The sequence below is a fragment of the Diadema antillarum genome, unplaced genomic scaffold (genome assembly GCF_040938485.1).
Source record: "Diadema antillarum isolate AM-2024a unplaced genomic scaffold, OU_Dant_1.0 seq00000604_RagTag, whole genome shotgun sequence".
NCBI classification, from domain to species: Eukaryota; Metazoa; Echinodermata; class Echinoidea; order Diadematoida; family Diadematidae; genus Diadema; species Diadema antillarum.
The window spans coordinates 2,868,505-2,890,398 of record NW_027271532.1 but is presented as its reverse complement, the minus strand read 5'-3'; the positions used below and the strand labels follow the sequence as shown (position 1 = coordinate 2,890,398).

At 38.9% G+C, this 21,894-nt stretch overlaps 1 protein-coding gene across 1 annotated transcript in view; it reads left to right on the top strand.

Annotated features, from left to right (window-relative positions):
- Positions 1-20,507, top strand: part of LOC139735882 (uncharacterized) — a 121,639-nt gene extending 101,132 nt beyond the window's left edge. The window contains exons 8-21 of the mRNA XM_071646634.1: positions 1,690-1,852; positions 2,851-2,905; positions 3,378-4,226; positions 9,226-9,413; positions 10,030-10,199; positions 11,301-11,459; positions 12,349-12,475; positions 13,608-13,682; positions 14,509-14,604; positions 15,269-15,432; positions 16,792-16,983; positions 18,473-18,552; positions 19,095-19,196; positions 20,327-20,507. Coding sequence (XP_071502735.1) covers positions 1,690-1,852; positions 2,851-2,905; positions 3,378-4,226; positions 9,226-9,413; positions 10,030-10,199; positions 11,301-11,459; positions 12,349-12,475; positions 13,608-13,682; positions 14,509-14,604; positions 15,269-15,432; positions 16,792-16,983; positions 18,473-18,552; positions 19,095-19,196; positions 20,327-20,502 — 2,596 coding nt within the window. The 3' untranslated portion in view covers positions 20,503-20,507. The remainder of the gene's footprint in view (positions 1-1,689; positions 1,853-2,850; positions 2,906-3,377; positions 4,227-9,225; positions 9,414-10,029; positions 10,200-11,300; positions 11,460-12,348; positions 12,476-13,607; positions 13,683-14,508; positions 14,605-15,268; positions 15,433-16,791; positions 16,984-18,472; positions 18,553-19,094; positions 19,197-20,326) is intronic.
- Positions 20,508-21,894: the final 1,387 nt, after the last annotated feature.

Genomic DNA, 21,894 nt, shown 5'->3' with positions numbered 1-21,894 from the left:
ATTGAATCGAAATCAATAAGAATTTTTTGTATCTTTACATCAAGTTGTAGTCTTGTAACAGCCAAAGCAATGCCATTTTGTTCTGTTTTCCTGTATTTTTTTTGGGGGGGGGGGGGGTGGAATTTCAGATGGTGGTTCTTCTAGGGAAAAAAAAAAACACAAATATAATTTCTGCAATTCTTTTTTGTAAAATTTCATTGGAATGCATTGGAATTTCAGATGGTGGTTCTTCTAGGGAAAAAAAAACCACAAATATAATTTCTGCAATTCTTTTTTGCATAAACCTAAGGCAGTGTTGTAAAATGATGATATCATCACCTCTAATTTGCATAATGTGGTTGCGACCAATGTCACTGATTCATAAAAAACATGAGCAACTCTGGAATCTGTAACCTTTTTTCCAAAGTTTTATCACATTTCAATGAAACCTGTGTCATTTTGTTGGCTTGCTTGTTTGTTTGTTTTTAAAGTCAGTGTTAGAATAAAGTGGCATTGCAATTTAAATCCCAGATAATTATGTCTTTTTTTCTACTTTTTTTCCCATTTCTCTGTCTACTATCCTCTATTTGTAAATCATCTAAACAAAAGCATTATAGATAACCAATCATCAATTTTGTGATTAGAGCATTTTCCAAATTTTCCTGAGTTTACAGTTTCAACTGAAATACAATGTTGTATACACTAGACTGGTAAGATAGCTGGTTATGTGAAATATAGCATATAAAAAAAAAATTATAACAATAAACCTTCTGTCCAAAAAGTGTTGTACCTTTAAGCAGCATGCAGTGAAGAGATAAAACTTGAAGAGTTTGTTTGCAAAAACCGATAAGTCCATATTTGCCAAATGGAGATATTTGCGATTAAAGGTCAAGAAAAACACAGAGAATAATAAGAAAATTGTTGCTTCTTTTGACCATAACTTCAAAAATATACCTTTATATGTAGTGACCAATATATCATTTAAAAGGTATTATTTTGTATTTTATGACAGAGATTGAACTTCAAAATCTTCAAAAATGGACTTATCGGTTTTTGCGAACAAACTCTTCACTTTGTATTTTGAACATATGTATTGTAATATGCACACTGTTCTATAGTAAGTGTTCTGAACAGGACTGTGGATATTAATTACCTTTGGTCATTTACAAGTGGAATTCATTTTTTTTTTCTTTTACTGATTTTAGGATGCTGATGGCAATACAGAATGACTGGCCCTGATTGAATAGTCACTTGTCTGACAAAGCCAAAGAATTACATACAATTGTACAATGTATACATTGTAGCATATGAAGGTGATGGCCCTGCACATGTGTATACATGTATATCATTAACCTGTTGAAGACGAGTCCTGAGAATATTTAGACAGATGTCTTTGGAAAATGGATGTTATAGCGAAATCAGTCCATTCCCAACAGGTTAAAACCATGACAGCTTGTTCATACATTGAGAAAAAATATATATCAAATATGAACTACACTGCAGAATGAAGGAATAAAGTAGAAATAGTAGAAGACATCATGTATGTTCCTTAGTAGAAGTAGTGAATGTTTCTCATTCTCTTGTGTAGAAATTGTCTGTACACAAAGAAAGAAATCATTTTATTCATCAGTGTACATCTGATGTGTGTGTGTGTATCGAATGTAAACCAGTATAAAAGATAATCTTCTCATGGACATGCCCACACTTCAGGTCATGTGATCGGCCGACCAGCCCGGAGGCCCACAGCAACGGCCATCGTCTGCTGAAGAAGGCGGCGGCCCCACCGCCCGTGGTGGAGATTAGCACCGAGAAGCCAGCTGAGGACACCCCGCCCCCGATTCCTGAGAGGATTCCAATCAAACTGCAGGAAAATGTGAGTCATCTGGAGATTGGCCTGTGTTTAATGTGTCCTGATATGTGATTGTCAGTTGGCTCAGTCGGTAGCGCGTCTGCCTCACGATCCTAAGGACTCGGGTACGAACCCGAGTCTGGACTGACCAATGTTGTGTGTGATCGTACCGTCCCCACTAGCAAGAGGCAAAACACTCTGTCCCTCGGATAGGACATAAAATGGAGGTCCCGTGTATGAGAGAGTCACAACTCATGCACGTTAAAGATCCCGCTTCATTCATTTATCGCAAAGAGCAGGGTGTTTAACCCAGTGAAGTGGTCCCACCTCACATCCAACTGGACCCCATGGAAGACCAGCTAAGCATAGCTGAATGTGGGCTATCAAGCCATCTTCTCAGATGGAAATAAACAAACAAACAAACAAAACTCTTTCTGACAGGCCAATTAATATTTGTATTCAGATGAATGCATGCCTCTTGCTGAGAACCTGGTATAAGACATTCAATGCAACCCATCTCTACTGATGAATCATGTGTCAACACTTGGAAGTCAGTGTGCATACATTAATTTGATATGTCAGGCAAATTCAGCAAGCTTTTAGATAGACTTTTCAATGATTAAAGCATGTTATGAAGTACAGTGATAATGCATTCAATTTGAAGTAGTAGTAATTTGGTCTGTGACAAGTTGTAATCTGTATGATTTGTCATCTTGACACACAAGGCTGGTTTTTATTGCTACTGATCAAGGATTTCCCATCCTCGGCATAAATAAACACTGATTATTAAGGGTTTTGGGGGGGTTTTTTTGGTTTTTTTTTGGTAGTAGCCATGATGATAATCATGGACATACATACTCAGGTGGGATTTGACCCCACAACATCCTTATTGCTAGATGGGCATCATATCCACAAAAGATACTGGTTTGTTATCAAACTAGCCCTTCTACTACAAACACCAATCGAATAAGATGAACTCTTATTCATTTTGTATCTTGTCTTTATTTCTTGTCTTTGTACAGGCTCTCTCCCCATCACCAGGAATGATGAGGAAACCTTCACGATTTGTTGCAAAAGGTGAGAGGAGTATTCCACATAAAACTGAACAGTCACGTAGGGAAATTATACTCTCAAAGGTCAGATATGTTTAGAGGAACTGAAGATACCATTTAAAAAAATATGAAAGAAAATATATTCTTTTTGAGACATTTCAAAGAGTGTATTGTCCATGATAGGTATTTCAGCAGAATTATAATGATTTGTGGCAAGATTTTAAATCATTTTTGTTTATATCAAAAACAAGTTGAGGAGAACTTTGGTTTTGAGTACTGAATCTGTTGACAAGTGATTACAGAATACTATAAAAGTGCATGATGTTCTTGTATGTGTTGGTTTCTTAATTGCCTCATTTGCTGCAATATGTAATCTATGGTCCATCTTAACCAGGCCTTGTTTGGATAGTTTTCCATCCTTATAGAGAAAATGAAAGTGGAAATGAGGTCAGTTTGTACTACCAATGCCTAAATTTCATCTCCCATTTCCTTCCTAGAACCTCTCTTCCAAATCTACCAGGCTGACCTACGGAAGCGAGACTCAGACGTAATCCTGAGACCACGAACCTTGAGGCGTAGCAAAAAGCCCCCACTCCCTGCCAGGACACACCTGAAAAACATGAACAACCCTCCCCCTCTCCCTCCAAACCACCCCTTGGAAAACAGACCGCTTCGAAAACCAAATGCCCCTCCCCCACTCCCGGAGAGAAATGCTGTGAACACCTCTAAGGGATCAAACCGCCTGAACATATCAGACTCACTGAATACGTCGAATATTTCAACAAGCAGTGCGCCCCCACTCATGAGAACGCCCAAGCTCTCCGATACCGAGATTAGACTCTCGCTGCAGAAGGAACTCTTCTCCAAGTTGAACCATTCCGATTCCGGCACGACCAACGCGATGGACAATAGCTTCGTGCTGAACAACAACATCCGCTCCGGTGACAGCCACAAGATTATGGACAGTAGTCGTACCTGCAGCGGAAACAGCGCCGTCGGGATCGGGAACGGTGCGCCGCCGGCGGTGAACACCAGCAGCGATGGCATCGACGAGATGGAAGACCCGACGTACGGCTCCTCGGGCAATGAGGAGGGATCGTCATCGATGCATTCGGTGGATGACCTCCTGGGGGAAATTGACCGTAACCGCACTCATGGGAGCAGCATGGAAACACAGTCCTCGCACCAGTCAGCGGATGTTGGCCTGGACGAAACAGGAATGGAAGACCCGACCTACCAGTCGACGGAAATGGGGGACCCGCATTACCATTCCACCGAGATGGAGGATCCCATCTACCAGTCTCAATCAGAGATCGACAACCAGGCCTTTGGGGATGAGTCCCTCGGTAAGAAAGAGTTCATATGTTGAAAATTAATCATTCTTTAATAGAGAGCAGTTTGAGGGAATCCTCACCATATTCTTTTTTTTTTTAATGAGCTAGAAAATAAATATGTTATAAAGTCATGGAATACTATCTTTTATTAAGCGCCGAAAGAACTGATATGTTTCTATCATGACATGTTCAAAATTTTTTCAATTTTTTTAATGGAAGTCACATGCACAGATGAATTGTCATGTTGTTAGACACTGAATCATTTTGTAATCGTGAAATTGCATCCTCCCAACACCAGTAGGGGCACTCTTATTACATTCCAGTCAATTTCTTGCATTATTTCAATGAATTATTTGAATGAATTATTGCAACAATATTTCAGACTGTGTTCTCAGTTTCTTTTAAACTTTGAAATCACATATATATATTTGATGAATGTGGCAGCCACTTCTGTTCTAGAATGTCCCTGTGGCATCAGTGCTATGTGATGAGAATCTTGATTACTGCTAGGCATCTCTCGTCATGACTCATATTTCATCACATTTGGTCAAATTTCAGCATCAGTATGTAAAGACTAGAATGCGACAGCAATATTTTAATTTCTAATAGATGCTTGCACTTTCAATATTTAGTCATATAGGTCATTTGTAACAGTTCCATGATCAGGGTGTTTTTACAATTTGTCCAACCGTCCAGCTGTCCATCCCATCCAGATCATGTTATCATGATATAAGAAAAACATGTTCAGTGGATTTTCATAACACCCAGCCATTTATGCCACATGAGGTACAGATGTTAGGATTGGATTTGGTACAATTTCCGCAAGGTCATTGGTCAAAGGTTACTGAACTTCGGCTGCAGTTGGCACTTTCAGCCGTGTACTTTCATGTGTAGTCATTGTATGATGTATTTTCAGACTCTGTGGATAGCTTATTGCATGATGAACTATGATCTTCTTCTGTCATTTCCTTCTGTGGTATAATGCTTGCATTATTTAAGATAAATTATCTGTTATTTGAATGTGTGATGGCGAATACATGTACATGTGTGTTTGGTGCTGATAATTGCTGTTCTGCATTGCATGTTATCTAGTTCGCTCTGCCAGTGTTTTATTGTTGGGAAATGATTAACACCTTTTAATCATGGGACTCAAAATGTTAGCACCTAAAAGTTTCATTATTTTATTAGTCATAGATTTCATGCCTGGTCTAAAGGCAAATGTGGCTGCGTGATAATGACCTCCGTCAAAAACCTTCCACTGGATAGTATTTTTTTTTTCCACTCAAGATAAAAGACCATCAGACTCACATGGTGTTTACGCATGGAAACATTCTGGCCTATATATAGTTTGTGGTGATTATTCATCACTTCTTCATTCGGAGCAATTAGATTTGGGCTGTATCGACTAAAAACACAGCTTGCCATCAGGGATTAGCCTTTTTCACCAGACTAAAGTGCGTACAACCTGTTGCTGAGGTTTCTGTGTGCCTGGTTTCAATTGGAATTAGAACAATTAGGCATTGAGTTTTATAGAATGGGTAGCAAGAATCCTGCGATCTCATTGGTTGAAAACTGTGTGTGGATGTTCTACTGGTCACATGCTGCCTCACAGTGGTAAACATGTTATCGCACACTTGTGGCAAGAGTATGTGCACTAAGCAAGCGTTCGCACACTCAGTACGAGATGCCTATTGGCTGAAAAATCATGCATCCAGTACTTTTGCCATGCATCCAGTAATTACTGGATGCATGGTTTTGAAGCATTGTGCTAGATGCATGATTTTCGGGCTTTTGTTTATGGCAAGCCAAAAGGAAATGCATCTTGTAAATTTGCCATTGCGTAACATGATCAAAAAATGGAGTTTTGGCCAGAAAATTGTCCCCATTCTATAACAGAGATGACACACATGTCTTTTCGTGCTTCAGTCGGAATAGTGTGCATGCGGTAACGATGGAATTTAGCCTAAACCATTCCATAGTTACCATATGCACACAATTCCAACTGACGCACTCAGACCTGTGCATCATTTGTATAATGTGCTCCTCCTAACTGGTTTGTGAGTGTGCTTTGTCGTGAGCATGTCATTCTTGAACTCTGTCCAAATGTTATTACGTCTTCTGAAGAGGGTTGGGTTAATTGGTGTTGTCGTAAAGGTGTACATATCATCTGCATAAGTTGAGTACATGCATTGTGGATGTTGCAATACACTGAGCACCACAATTTAGAAAAAAAGGGTGTCCTGAGGGGGAAAGAATTCATTCAATCATCATTGATTTGTTTGCTTCTGTTTACGTTACAAATGCAATGGGTTGTAGGTGTGTGTGTCTGTATGTCCTTGTGTATGTTAGTGTGTGTGTCTCTTGAACTCAGATGTTCTGAGTGGAAATTTTTCCACTTGTTACAAGGATAAGGTAGCTGTTATTCCTTGACCTGTTAGGATTGCATTTTCATATGCAAACTATAAAGTTGCATTTCATCCCCAAATCCTTTCAATGTGATATGATATCTATATAGGCAGTTCTTTTGCCCTTCTGGTTACAAAACAAGTACACAGGGCAAACATCCCCCACAGACACATCTATGTCATAGTTTAGTTTTGTTCTTTCACAGTTGATGAAAGTTGCTAGAATCACTTCCTCTAGTTTAGCTGTAAAAACAAATAGTGCATTGCTGTCAACATGTCTCCACAGCGTGCTACACCTCCTATGTGCAACTTTTCAGTTTTGAATGCCAAAAATAAACTTCAGAGGCCATGACTGCCCATCTTGAGTAATTCAAAGACATAAGTGGGATTGGAAAGGGCACACACTGGCTGGTGTCCTCCGCCGATGATCGCAGACGGCTCCTGTGGCCAATATTTTTGCTGTCACGACCTCTAAAACAGCATATTCCATGTTCTCGAGGGAAAAGGAAGTACAAGAATTCCTCGCCTTGACATGAATTAGCCCTATTCCCTGCTCGGTGCCGAGCACTGACGTCAACTCACCCACAGAGATGTCAATGCTACTTTTTGTAAGCCACATTATTTTTTACCACTAACACATGAACGCTCATGGCAGGTTTTCAAAGACTTGAACATTTTTGTAGAAGCATCTATGCTAGAAATGCAGTACAGCACAGTTGTTGAGAAAATTATGAGCTTTGCTGTGATGTAGATTGTATGATAAAGCTTCATGGTGTATGGCTATACCATGATGCTTTTGGTTTACTGTGGCATATTGCAAACAAAATATGCGACATTGTTAAGCCGTCGACTGAGTCAAGCATGTGAACATGGCACATGAAGTATTAATACAACCATGGAAGGAAACTTCAGTCACATAAAAGTTCACTTTAATATAGAAAATGAAATTTTTGTAAAATGTCAGTAGAATTCATAAAAGGGATGTTGTGGAATTTTCAGACTCAGTTTACCATGTTTTCATGCAGCAGTGACAGTGATACCTTACACAATCACATTACAACGTCAGTGAGGCAGTGCTGTCTCTCTTAAGTAGTCCTCCATTGTGAAGATTTTTATTCAGCGATAATTAGCCTATGAGGTTATCTCAGGGATAGGGGGATCAGTGTGACTGTCAATAGAACTATTTTTCCCCACATGACTTTGAAGCAAATGAGCTAGATAACAACAACTAAAGCTGAAAAGATCTTTCTCAGAAAGTTAAGATGTCCAATTAAATATAAAATTATGAACATTTTTACATGTACATCAATCATGTTAATGTAGGAGTGGGAAGTTTTTATTAGTCACTGGAATCTAATTTTTGGCATTACCCATGCCAACATGAAGTAATGCTGCAATATTTTCACCTTTCTTTCTTTCTTTCTTTCTTTCTTTTCTTTCTTTTTTTTTTTTTTTTTTTGGGGGGGGGGGGGGGGGTGAGCTAAACTGTGATGTGTCACATCCCAAACCTGCTACCTTGCATGACACATTCATGCTAAATCTGTGGGATTAACATTGATGGTACAGTTTACCTCCGGTGCTGTAACAGCTGCCGGCCCAAATCAAAGGCAGTGGATGGGCATAATGTGAGGAAATGGTACAGGAAAGGCAAGAGTGAGGCCACATAATGGCTCTAGAAGAGAGAGGAAAAAAAGAAAGGACTTTGAGTGGGTTCCATGACATTTTCTCCTGTGACAATCGCTCCCATGAAATATCTGCACACTATTAAAGCCAAACATAAGTTCTACCCACAAACATAACCCTAACCCTAATCATAATTCTCACATCGAACTAAATCTAAAACTCATTACAACCCTAACCTAACCCAAAGTCCTCAGAGAATAAGACCAGAGCAATTGTCACAGGCGCAAATGTTGTGTCCCTTTGAATGAGATACCCAAGAATAAAGATTTGATCTTCATCAATCAGTCCCCCTTAATACCCACCCCCACCCACAAGAAGAAAAAAAATAAAAGTAAACAAACAACAAAAAGCAGGAAAATTTCTGGTGTTGTGACCCATACAATGTGATCCAGAGTATCTTTTCTACTTTATCTTGTCCCATGTTATAATGGATGCACTGTGATTGTACAGTCACAAAGAATTCAATGTGGATCTTTATGTCTGTTCAGAATCCAGACATTTCTTATGCTGATATGATTCTGACAGCAAAGATTCTGGTGGTAAAGTTGACCACAGTGAGGATGGTAAATGTGATTATGCATTTGATATTTGTCGTGACTGTGATGATGAGAATGGTTTTAATGATGATGATGATGAAGAAAAATTGAACAGTGGCTTTGATACAATGGAAAGAATTGGTAATAGGGAGAGGCACATTTCAGTAGCAGTATACCAGCCACCTCAATACCTTCATGTCTGAACTGAAGACCTATCTTTTCCACCAACTTTGTGAATGATGTGTGACACATTGTGGGAGCCGGGGGCCTTCGAATGTTTCTACATATAAATGGCACTATATAAATGCTGATTATTCATCATCATCATCATCATCATTATCATCATCACTTTTATCCTGTTTCATTATCCTCCCTATCAATGCTCAGATGACACCTACAGCGACTTCGATGACGACGATGAGTTCAGCGATGATGACTACTACCTGCCCCCTCCCAGGGATGGACCGGTGAGGGAGGGTAGCAAGGCTTTCCGGTCCTACTGGTGTGAGCTACCAGAGGTTGTCAGCAGTGGGCTATTGGGAAACCTTACTCAGGAGGAGAAGAAGATGCAGGAGGTAAGGAGAGGAGAGGAGAGATGGATGAAGAAATATATCAACAGTGGGACGTAGAAATAGAGATAGATAGATATGTAGAGAGATAGGTAGATACTTGGATAGATAGATAGATAGATAGGGATATATTAGATAGATAGATAGATAGATAGATAGATAGATAGATAGATAGATAGATAGATAGATATTGATTGATAGATAGAGACATAGATTAGATACTTTTGATACATAGAAAGATGAATAGAAGGAGAGACTTTTAAATGGATGATTTTAAGGTGGATAGGTAGGTGAACACTTATTTGGAAATATGGATAGATGGATAAATAGGTAGATAGATCCACAAACAGATGGAGGCATAATAGAAGAGATATATTTGTCGTAAGACATTCACATGACAGGTACAGGGTGGGAGGTACAGGTAGTCAAGTTAAATGTTAGCTGTGGAACATAAGTGTATACAACAGATCCACATGTAGATAGACAGAGAGATATATGTTAACGTGTTAATTGAGATATCTGTGTGTACTCGGTATGTTCACAGTAGAGGTAGAAAGAGTAATGGCACATTTTTTTTTCTTCTTTATGTCTCTAATTTGTATGTATTTCTCATTTTGTGCAGGCACTGTTTGAAATCATCACCTCTGAAGCATCCTACCTGAGGAGCCTAAATCTGGTGGTCCAACACTTTGTCGAGGCCCCTGTGCTATGTCCTCCCAATGGGCTACTCAAGAGACCTGAGCACCACTCTCTCTTCTCCAACATCAGAGCTATCAGAGATATCAGTGAAAGGTAACCACTGAAATATGGCTTGGGATGACGACTGGTGATGCTTGTGGTGATAGTGATCCTAAACAGGATGAGAGCAGGGTTGTTATGTTTCTTGGGGAAGATGATGACAATGATGGTGATGATGATGATAATGATGATGATAATGGTGATAATGATGATGATAATGATGGTGATGGTGATGATGTTTACAGTAATGGGGATGGTGATGAAGATAGTGAGGGTAATATTGGTAGTGATGATCATGACGGTAATGTTGATAATGATGGTAGTGATGGTGACAGTGATGATGATAATGATGATGACGTTGGTGGGGATGATGATGATGATGCTAATGATGATAAGTATCATGACTTGCATGGTGGCAGTAAGGATGACCATGGTTGTGGTAGCTAATGGTGATGGTACCTTTTAGTGACAGTATAAAAGAGATGGATGTTGATGCCATGGTTAGCTTGAGTGGTGGGAACAGTGGAAAACTCATCTAGAGTAAAGGACTGGAAAATAAGGATATAATTCTTAAACTTGAGCAGACAACAGAAGTCATTTGCTTATTAATATGTTTGACATAAATGTAAAATGAAATGTATGCTTCTCTGACAAAGCATTTGTTGTCTTGAAGGCTGCATGGTGAAAGGCTGTAGCTTTATTGGTGTGCAGCACGTCATGTTTATGCAATCTTTTTAGACTGTAGTCCCAAAAAGTGCCTATTTATTTAATGTTCATACAATATGTTCGGTCCATAACCTTGTCGAGGACCCAATTGCTTTAGGTGAACCGCTGAATGTCTAGGTCCCTTTCTGGACCACACTTGTCCATGAAAGCATATTTGTAGTGCACTGCAATTCAACAGAGTTAAGAAAAATTTAGTTGGCTTTTGAAATTAGGAGAGTCAATGTACCCTTCATCTAAGAGTCATAGAAAGTTGGGGAAATGAGAGCACAAACATTAATCATTATGGCCCATTCTTCCTGTGATTATGGTTAGTTCTTTCACTTTTTGATGATGTTTCTTCTTCTGCTCCTTGGTGATATATTTTTTTGTCTTCTTCTACTCCTTTGTGATGTATTTTCTTATTCTCCCTTATGACATATCTTCTTCCAGACTCCTCCTGGAGTTGGAGCAGCACCAGCAGGAGAGCATCCTCCTTAGCGACGTCTGCCGCATCCTTCTCAACCACCTGAGGGACCAGCGCTTTGAGCAGGGCTTTGTCACCTACTGCGCCAACAATCAGTACCAGGTCCGGGCCCTGGACCAGTTCAAGTGAGTATATGCAGGCCCTCTGTGTGCTTCTCTGTATGTATTTGAGCATCTTATATTTAGTCATTGACCTGTATGAGGTGTCATTGGTGGTGCACACCGTACTGCCTTTGTCGCCTTCCACATACAAGATGCCTTTCAGTACGGTATGTATTAAAGGATGTATAAGATGTGGTTGTTGTAAATGGCAGCCGTATATCTGAGAGCATTTTAAACAGCATTACAAGAAAAAAAAACATTTCTCCCGCTCACCTGACTGGCAATGCTGGGTAGGGCAAGGGCTGAACACTTTTAACATGCAAGTACTTACCGTCACTTAACCTGCCTGACAGTAAGTTTTGGTTGCACTTGGAAAGTAGGAGATCAGGCTTGTACCTCCACTGTTGAAATGTTGTCTTGTGTGGTACTTCTTTGATGTGTCATGGTGTATTTGATTAATACCATATCACTATGAATTAATACTTCTAGCAATGCATTCTACACTAATTTACTTTAAGCGTTTTCAGTCAGACTCTGATTTTCTTGTAATCTCAGTTGAGTTCCATGCTATTGACTCACTATGAAAGAAGTAAAAATGTATAATAAGAATAAGAAGTTACAAAGAATGTTTGAAAAAGAAAACAGAAAATGGGCATTGGCATGCCTGCATCAATGGGTTTAAAGATAAGACAAGATAAATGGGTAAAAAGGAGGCTTGATAATCACTCCTGTCCAACCCCGAAAGTTACCAAAGAGTAAATGGTGATGAAGATGGTAATAATGATGACGATGGTGAATTGAGAGAAAATGAATCATGGTAGGGCCACACTGAAGACTGTTGTACTCAAGCCAATATCAAAATGGTTCCACAAATGACTATATACATGTACATAATTCTATCTTCTCTTCAAAGGAACAACATCCCTGTGACGTCAGCTATCAGAGATCTAGAATCCTATGCAGAGTGCTGCTCACTGGACCTTCTCTCATTCCTTATGCTGCCCTTCCAACGAATCACCAGGCTTCCTCTACTCCTTGAGGTAAGACTAAAGGATGAACACACACACACACACACACACACACACACACACACACACACACACACACAAACACACACACTATGCATAATTTTGTAGGGTCCATTTCATCCACAGTACATCCGCAGAGTCCATGATACAGGATATCTTTGAGACCCTTGAAATTCTCTGCAGCTGTCATTATGTTTTGAGATTTGGTAGCTGTTATGAAATTGGAGAAATCCATCCATTTGTCTTGCCATGCTTGTCAAGTTATATTCCTGCATTTCTGTCTCTTTATATTTGCCATCTTGGATCAGAGTTTTCAGAGATGAATTTGTGTATGTTTTCCATAACTTTCAGAAGTTAACATAGGGATACATATGAGGATTCAGGGGCTAATGAAAGATGGTTAAAAAAAAAAACCCAAACAAGCATAACAGCTTCTGTTTTCAAGCCATTCCGTTTTTTTTGTGTTTGCCAAGTTTAATTTCATGCTGTGTTATCCTGTGATGAGTAAACACATTGTTGTGATGTTGAAATGGATTTTTTCTTTTTAAAGACTCTTGCATTGAATGGCATGTGAGGCACACAACTTTCAGTGACAGATGGTCAAAACATTACGCTAGCTGTTAAAGGCCTGTTAGTGTGGCGAATTTATGGGCCAGAGTGGTCCAATTTGCTACCCACATAGGGTACATGCAAAACCATGAATAGCATTGGTCAGTGCATACAATATATGTGCATCAAAGCGTTCGCTCATCAGTAACAGTCAACCATAATCGAGGTTATTCGGCTCTGTGTGTGTACTTACACAGAGATTAGTGATAAAGCTAAACTGTAAAGCCAGATGTATTCACCGCATGAAATGTTTGCGAATTGCCATGGGCATTCAACGCATATAGTGTTGACAAGAACTTTGGCATGCATTTGAATTTTGCAAATCTTGCCTCTCGCGAAATTCACGAAATTAAAATGCATGCATACATTTTTCATTTTACAGTACACAATCTGTTACGGGGACTGTCTGAGCCAGGTCAGTCTTCCCCTTCTATGGTATCCCCACACTACTGTGTCTGTAAGAATCAAAAATGTGCACAAGTGCAGGCAATAAATCTCTCCATCTTTTTCACATGATTCCATCTCTGGTCTACAGGCGGTGATTTCCAGAGCCCCAGAAGGAAGTGACATGATGAAGTATGCAGTGGAAGCCTTCACAGAAGTCAGAAGGGTAAATTGGACTCAACAGATTGTCTTCTGGGATATCTTTTATATTTCCTTTCTGTCTCTCACTCTTGTTTTTACCCCCCTCCCTCTGTCTTTCTTTATCTGAGTACCTATCTAATTTGATCTCTTCCACTCTTATTTTTTTTCCTCTTACTGTCTATCTATTTATCTATCTGTCTATCTATCTAGTATCTAACTATCTATCTATCTATCTATATCAGTCTATCTATCTATCTATCTATCCATCTTTCCATCTATCTATCTATCTATCTATTATCTATCTATCTATTTTTTCCATCTATCTATCTATCTATCTATCTATCTATATATATATATATTTATCTTTATCTGTCTATCTATCAATGAATCTATCTCTCTATCTATCTATCTATCTATCTATCTATCTATCTATCTATGTATATGTATACCTACTTATCTAGATATATCTATCTTGTCTCTCTGCCTATCTATCTGTCTCTCTGTTTATCAACATGGCGTATCTATCCTTATATTTAACTTTGTGTGTATTGTAGATGGAGGGGTGTAGCCTTAAATGCTTGTCTGAATTTAATAGGCAGAAAGGCAGATGTAATAACAGTTGGTTACATCATTCTTCTTTTTTTTTTGCAGCAGTGCCTCATAAGTTTTGTACAGTCTGATCTTTCACTTCCATTGTTCCACATATTTTCATTTTCTAGCATTTACATGATACACACATCTGTTGTGCTGCTGTTTTTTGTTGTTCATGTGGACCATCTTACCAACTTGTTGACTGTGACCTTTGACCTGTAAGTTTTTGTATACTTATTCCTTTTCTGTTCTCATTGCAGATGGCTGAGAAATGTAATGATGAGGCCAAAAGGATGGAGATGATAGAAGAGGTCACTATTCTGGCCAGGCAGCTGGACTTCAAACCTGGAATTAAGGTAAATTAGACCCTGTCTAGATTATATGCACTTGTAAGCCAGCTCCTGTTTCACCTACCTTCTGTCAGTGCTAAAGATTCTTGTTAATATGCTGAAGGTTATGTTATTCAAATGAACCATCACTTTGAGTTTTCATACTGCTCTGCACCCTTACTCTTCTTTTACATTCAAATTAAAGTTTGTGCAAGAGTATCAGAGGAGGAAATTTTGGTCTCATTAACCTGCTGGTTAATTGGGGCAGGTGTCTATGGGAAACGTTTGTTATGGCAAAATGAGGTCATCAGTTGGTTTAGAGGTCTTGCATTAATGAATAACCATGGAGCTTACGACACAAGATGGACATTAGCAGAGTTCAAAATGGATTTGAACTATGAACCTTCCATTGAGCTGGCACCCATGGTGTGACCTCCCCGTCACAGCCTAAAGGGGTAGATTGTTATTGTTCTTGTTGTTATTATTATTGTTGAGGGTGGTGGACATCATAGAGTTGTTAGTCTTTGCTCAAGACTGATTCATATATTCACACCAAGAAGATATGTATTACATTGAAGAAAGCTAACTACACTGTAATATAACATACTCACTCCTTTTACGTTCAGACTTCAAATTTTTGAGTCAGCATATTTTATGTATATATGTTTGTCTGTGTCTATTGCCTTGGCAGAAAATGGACATTTCACAGAGTTCAACGATCGTGAAGCGAGGCACGGTTGACTCCATCGTGTCCCAGGCCAACATTCTTGGAGGCAAGAGGAAGGCCATCGCCAAACACATTCATTGTATTGTATTCACAGACAAAGTACTATTAGCCAAGGAGAAAACCAAAGGGTAGGTTTCATTTCAGATTGTGTGCTGTTCTAATTTCTGTCTGTTTGGGGGGGGGGGGGGTATTTTGGTTTTTTTTTAATTAATGAACGCTATGCGTAGTGTTTCTTAACATTGAAGAAGCAATCTTTCTGGAGAGTTGTTACATCTCTGTAGTGGGTATAGAATCCTCTGTGGGCAACACCAATCTGAAAATGTCATTCATAGATTGGAAAAGTCATGGACTGCTTAAGATTTTGTCCAAATATTAGTACTTTCACTCTAAATTAAAGGGTGTGTACAGTTCTGGTCGAGGTGAGGATTTAGCTTTTAACGTTTTGCGAGATATTCAGAAGCCACTCTATGAAATGTCAAAGCGCATGCAATTCTAAGGGGTATCAAAAGTTTATATGATGAAAATCGGTTTTGAAATGGCTGAGATATCCAAAAACGAGGTGAAACAAAGAGATCTTAATAAAAGGCATGGCCTGTCGCCTGTTATTATTATCACTTTTTTGGATATCTCAGCCTTTTGAAAACCAATTTTCATCAAAAAAACGTTGAATCCTTCTTAAAATTGCATGCTCTTTTATATTTCATAAGAGGTTTCTTATTATCTCACTTTAATAGGAATGTTCAAAACATGAATCCCCACCTCAACCAGAACTGTACAGTCCCTTTAAACTTTTTCAAGCCCTGTGCATGTCTCAATGACCTGTAATACTTAGTTGATTATTGTTCAGTTGATAGACAGATGACAAGTGGAATGTTGGTTCTCTGGAAGACTGATATAGGGGAATGGTGCCCATCAAATTCATTTCACTCCTCTAAATGAGCTGAAGCCATGATTAGTGCAATATCTGAATAGTATCATGTGTTGTCATTGATGGAGTGGAATAATTCTTACATTATCATTTTGGAGAGTGAAACTTCCCAGACAGTTGACTATGTGCTCTCTATGTCAAGGGCCAGGAAAAGAGAATGTTTCCAAGAGACATACAATGTTGAACAGAAAGTGGGCAGGCATTGTCATTGATTTTCTTGTTTTTGTAATAGCACTCAAGTCCAGTCTATGTACTTGAAAGTCTTCCATGTCATCATCATCCAGTTTTTATTCGGGTCTGATGTCTGCCAAAACAGGGGGTGGCCAGATTTACCTCACTCTAACAGCATTTGGTGTCACACCTTCTTTCCACCTCACCCAATTTGGGGCATCCTCCTTCCTAAAGCAATCCTTCCCAAACAGACCAAAGGAATAAAAAATGGTCCCCCGAAATATGACTTCAAGCACAGAAAATTTATAACCAATGTAGTCATAGTTGATATTGATAAATAGATTGAAAGTTATATGTGATTGCTTGTTGTGTTTTCACGAACTAACAGAGACCAGAAGAGGTACGACGTGATCGACTGGTGTCCCAGGAACCTGGTCCAGGTCCAGCCGATAGACCAGCCAACGATGTGCTCCAAGCTGGCTGATGGCGTCCCACCGGACTGCCACTGTATCTTCTCAGCCAACCTACTCCAGAACAACCAGCGCAAGACAGCAGAGTTTATCCTCAACGTCAAGTCCTTGTGAGTGTGGTTTTTTTTTTTGTAAGTTTTCCTGGAAAAAAAAAGAAGAAAATAACTCTCTAAACTGTCAGAGAGAAACATATAACAATACATTTATTCATACATAGAGAGATAGATGAGTAGATATGTGTAGAATGGTTGAATTTGTGATTAAGTAACATATTAATTGAATGAGATATACAGTATTAGTATTTTCTCTTTCAAAGAGGAAGAGATAGCGATATTTTACCTTTAACCCTAACTAGGCCGGGCTGTTTAGGTAGATGATAGAGCCGGGGGGGCCTCCTAGGCCCTCCCTCCAGATCTCGGCCGTCAACCGCGCGATCGCGACGAAAATTGGCACACATATTGCCTATGATGTAATCTAAAGTACCATGAAGTAAATTTTTTCAAAAATTATCATTTACACTAAATTATGCTAATTTATGCATAATGATGCATGAAATCAAACAATTTGGTATAAATCACTAAATAAAGCTCAAAATAGGCACATTTTTTGTGTAAATATTCTTTTTAGTGTCCTTAGCAAATGTAAGCGAAAAAAATTGCACAATCAGAAAAAATTTCCTAAGTATTTTATTGTTTTTTTAATTTCTTATGTATTTCTCTGTTTTTTCGACTTTATGTTTTTCAATGTTTTTTCGATGGAATTTGTCCGCGACATTGTTCCAAACAAGAAAATATGTTATTAATTGATTTTAATCCATAAAACCCCCAAATAATCATGCTTTTATGAAATTTGCCTGTAAACACAGTTTGCATTGAAATTGTACACGAATTCACGTTTTTGAGCAATTTTTGGTCTGACATGCACGTGCATATTTATGCGCAACTTCGGAACCGCGTGCCCGGGCATCGCAAATTTGGTGTCAAAAGATGCGGGAAACTCGAAAGAAAAAGGTCATGAAATGTCGCGGCGATAGCTTCTTGCGATAGCGATACATTGCGAGAAACGTCAACTTAACCCCTCGGCCTAGTTAGGGTTAAGGTAATATACAATGCATTTCTGGTACAGACGACAATATTTTTGACACAGTGTTTATTTTGTGAATTTTTGTGAAAATAAAAGCACATTGAAATATATTGCATAATGGTATCTGAAGTAGCTGACTCTTTTGGGTCAAATTCTCTAGTTTGAGGGCAAGTGGTGTTGCAGAGTACACTCCAATCATGGAAATATATACCACATTGGGATGACAACAACAACAGTGATAATGATGTTGATGATGACAATGGTAATGATGATGATAATGATGATGATGATGATGATGATGATGATGATGATGACGATGATGATGATTGTGATGATGACGATGACGACGATGAAGATGATGATGATGAGAGTGATGATGACGATGACGACGATGACGACGATGATGATGATGATGATGATGATGATGATGATGACATTGATGATGAGGTTTTTCTATCCGAAACATGCTATTTTTTCTTCCTGACCCATTTTCCCCTTCATCTCCCATGGCAACAGGAGTGAGAGACAGAGATGGATGGATGCCATGTGTCCACCAAGCCAGACAGAAGATGGAGAGAGAATATATGAGTCTTGGGGTAAGCAATGTTCAATTCCTTTGCATTTAGAGCTATACTGTGCTAACTGTGCATGTACGTATGTGTAAGTAAGTGAAAGAAGTTGTGTTTATCAATTTTCTGAAATTGAATGTCTGAGCAGTTCAGCCTTTAAATTCACAGCAGCATTAGAGTAGACTGCTAGATTTGGGAAGTGACTACGGAATGTTTTGATTGTATTTTGTAAGATATACACATTTAGTTTCATTCCTGCAAACCAGCAGAGATTGACATTTGTTACCTTAGTATTGAGTGTACCAGATTAAGTCACAAAGTTCAATTTGAAACATTGCAAAGGTTAACAGGAGATGGATGCATTCGTAGTGATATACTTCATTGAATTTCTTAATAATTACATTTTCATGAAACCAGTATAAAGCTAGACATAAGTGCTATTGAACCAGAAACGCTAACGTAGCAGTGAAGTTTACATATCTTTAATAGCCTTAGAATAATGATAAAAACATATTTTTGACCTCATAATGCCATTATCTGTTCTTACTTTGTAACTCCTTTATGTCCAGATTGCCCACAAGTGATTTGCATTACTGACTACGTGGCCAATGACCGCGATGAGTTGAATCTGGAAGTCTCAGACAGAGTGGATGTCTACAAGAAGGTTGAAGGTCAGTTTGAATCCAATAGCCAAATATATGACAATCATAGTAGGCTATGTGATTTTCTCCATGATAGATATAAAGTTACACTCACACAGGTTTATGTTCTTGAAATCTTATGCAGAGTATGTACAGATTACTGAAGAAATATGCTATGGTTGTTTCCCCAAATCATGATGGTTATTGAAATAGAAGATTCTGAAGAGTAACTCAGCACAATTATTGACCTGTATGCTGCCATGAAATGTTTACTTTTTTTTCCCTTTGATTTCAATACTACACAGTATGGAAGTTTGTTTGTTTGTTTGTGGGTTTTTTCAGTTGGTGTGGTATTGTATTATTACTACATCTGGGTCAATGTGAATATGCCTTCTTAGCATGCATCATTCAAGGGCAGTGGCACCAGGAAGGGGGGGGGGGCACAGTTTTGGCTCTTCAAAAAAATAAAAATAAAATAAAATAGAAAAATAAGACTCAGAGGGTTCTGCCCAGGTGTTCTTCCGTAACCCATTGAGGATGAGTCCCGAGTATACTCGGGCAGGTGTCTATGGGAAATGCGTGTTGTAGCAAAATCAGAATAAAGCAAAATCAGAATAAAGCAAAATCAAAATAACTTTTTTTTAAAAAGGAAAAAGAAAACACTCTGCAGCCCCTGTCATATTAGAAAGTAAGAGATGGGGTGCTTCCTTTTCCAGATTTGTTGTTTATTGTTTCATTTTGAACTCTTTTGAACTCTTTTGGTAGTCAAACCGGTTGTCAGGTGTTTGATGCAATTTTTTTTTTCATCAGCACTTACCTATCGCATTGAGCATTTCTAAACAAGGAAGAAGGTGCCTCTGAATAATTACAATACTGTATTTCTTTTGCATCATTTTGCAATACCCTTTAATATCACATTGTATGACTGGACATACTTGTCTCGTATAAGATGAATGAAGATTGGCATTTTTATTAATTGTTCAATTTCCTGATAAGATTCATAGTTTTCTTGTTACAGTGATTGTCTACAAGATGTCAGAAGCACTTCTCATGACCCCTCAAGACTTAATCCAAAGCTGTCACAGAACCTTTTTTTTTTTAGCAACCTCTCTCAACACTTCCCCCATCTTCACCATATCTTTCCTTCCAACCCCCCACAGGCTGGTACGAGGGTGTACTCGTGGGCAGCCACGCCCGGGGCTGGTTCCCCGCATCCCACGTGCAAGAGGTCGTCAACGACCATGTGCGTGCCCGCATCCTGAAGAAGAAGCACAAGATTCTTTCCATGTGTGAGGAGCAGATCAGGCTGGCGAGGACTGGTCCAAAGTTCAAGTGAACACCACCGTCCGAACTCCCACCCTTCTCCCCCACCAACCCCACCTACTCCATCCCTTCGCTTGAGTCCCAAACCTCCCGTGGACTTGGAAGCAGTCGTATGCCACTGAAGCTAACCTGCCATTGCTTGAAGCCAGGTTGAACGCTGATGAGCAAAGTGCGAATGTCCTACTTGGGCAGAAATCTGACCCTTTCAGCATTACTGCTAAAGCAGCAGACAAGACCTTATGGCTAGCTGGGAAGAGCCCAGTGAAAGGAATGAAGTGAGAATTCCCAGATAGAGTTGACCATGAGAATTCCCACACCGATTGTTATGGACACTCCTAATCATGGAAAGTGATTTCTCTATGAGGTTGGAATATCTTCATGAAACTACAATATGTGTATACTTTTCTTGGTGAAATATAGTGACTTTTCATCATTCATCTAGCCATGAGACAAGAGCTGGGATTACTGATAATCAGCCCGTTTGCTGGAAGCACAAAATATTATCATTCTTAAAGCAACAAAGGTGTGGTGTGTGCATATCTCCTTGATTTACAACCCTCCTAAAGGTTAATATTGCTATGATTTAACCTTGTATTAAAAAAAAGGGGGAAGGGTTTTTTTAGAGAGAGTTTGCTTGTAACACCAAAGATGCCTGCTCCAAGTACCATGGAAAGATGACAAATTACAGTATGTTGTGCACTCTATATTATCAAGACTTTAAATTCAGAGCTTAAACACGCTGTCCTTCCAGTTGAGGTACATACACTGAATGCTGATTGTAATCCCGGCAAGTGAGTAGTCGATCCTCACCTGAATTATTGAGCAAAGAAATATTAACCCTCTCTGTACCAGGGACTTTAGACAATGTGTACAAGGCTATGGGGTTTTCTGTGCCAATCAACACTCAAAGCACACAAAAGGCTGCAAATTGAAGAGGCATTTTAGGAAAGTATATAGATGAGGGGTATTATAAACAAACTCATGTGAGTCAATCAGGATGATGAGTGGGGTATTGACAAGACCTGTGATGCAAACAAGTGGGTGATGTATGAATGTGTTCTCCATGCTTGAACTTACAAGATTTGCTAACATCTACCATGTAATCAAGGTGTATGGACCAAATCACTGTATTTAGACTTCTGTGTGTAAATATCTCCCTTCCTCTCACATTAATGGCAGAAGAATATCACTTGTGGTGATGTTGAATATTTATGCTGGTGGTGATGACAATGATGATGATGATGATGATGATGATGATGATGATGATGATGATGATGATGATTAAAATGCAAAGAAACTCAAATAATGTCATCTTTAATGATGATAAATAATGTCATCTTTAATGATGATGATTAATGTCATCTTTATGATGATAAAGATGATGATGATGATGATGATGATGATG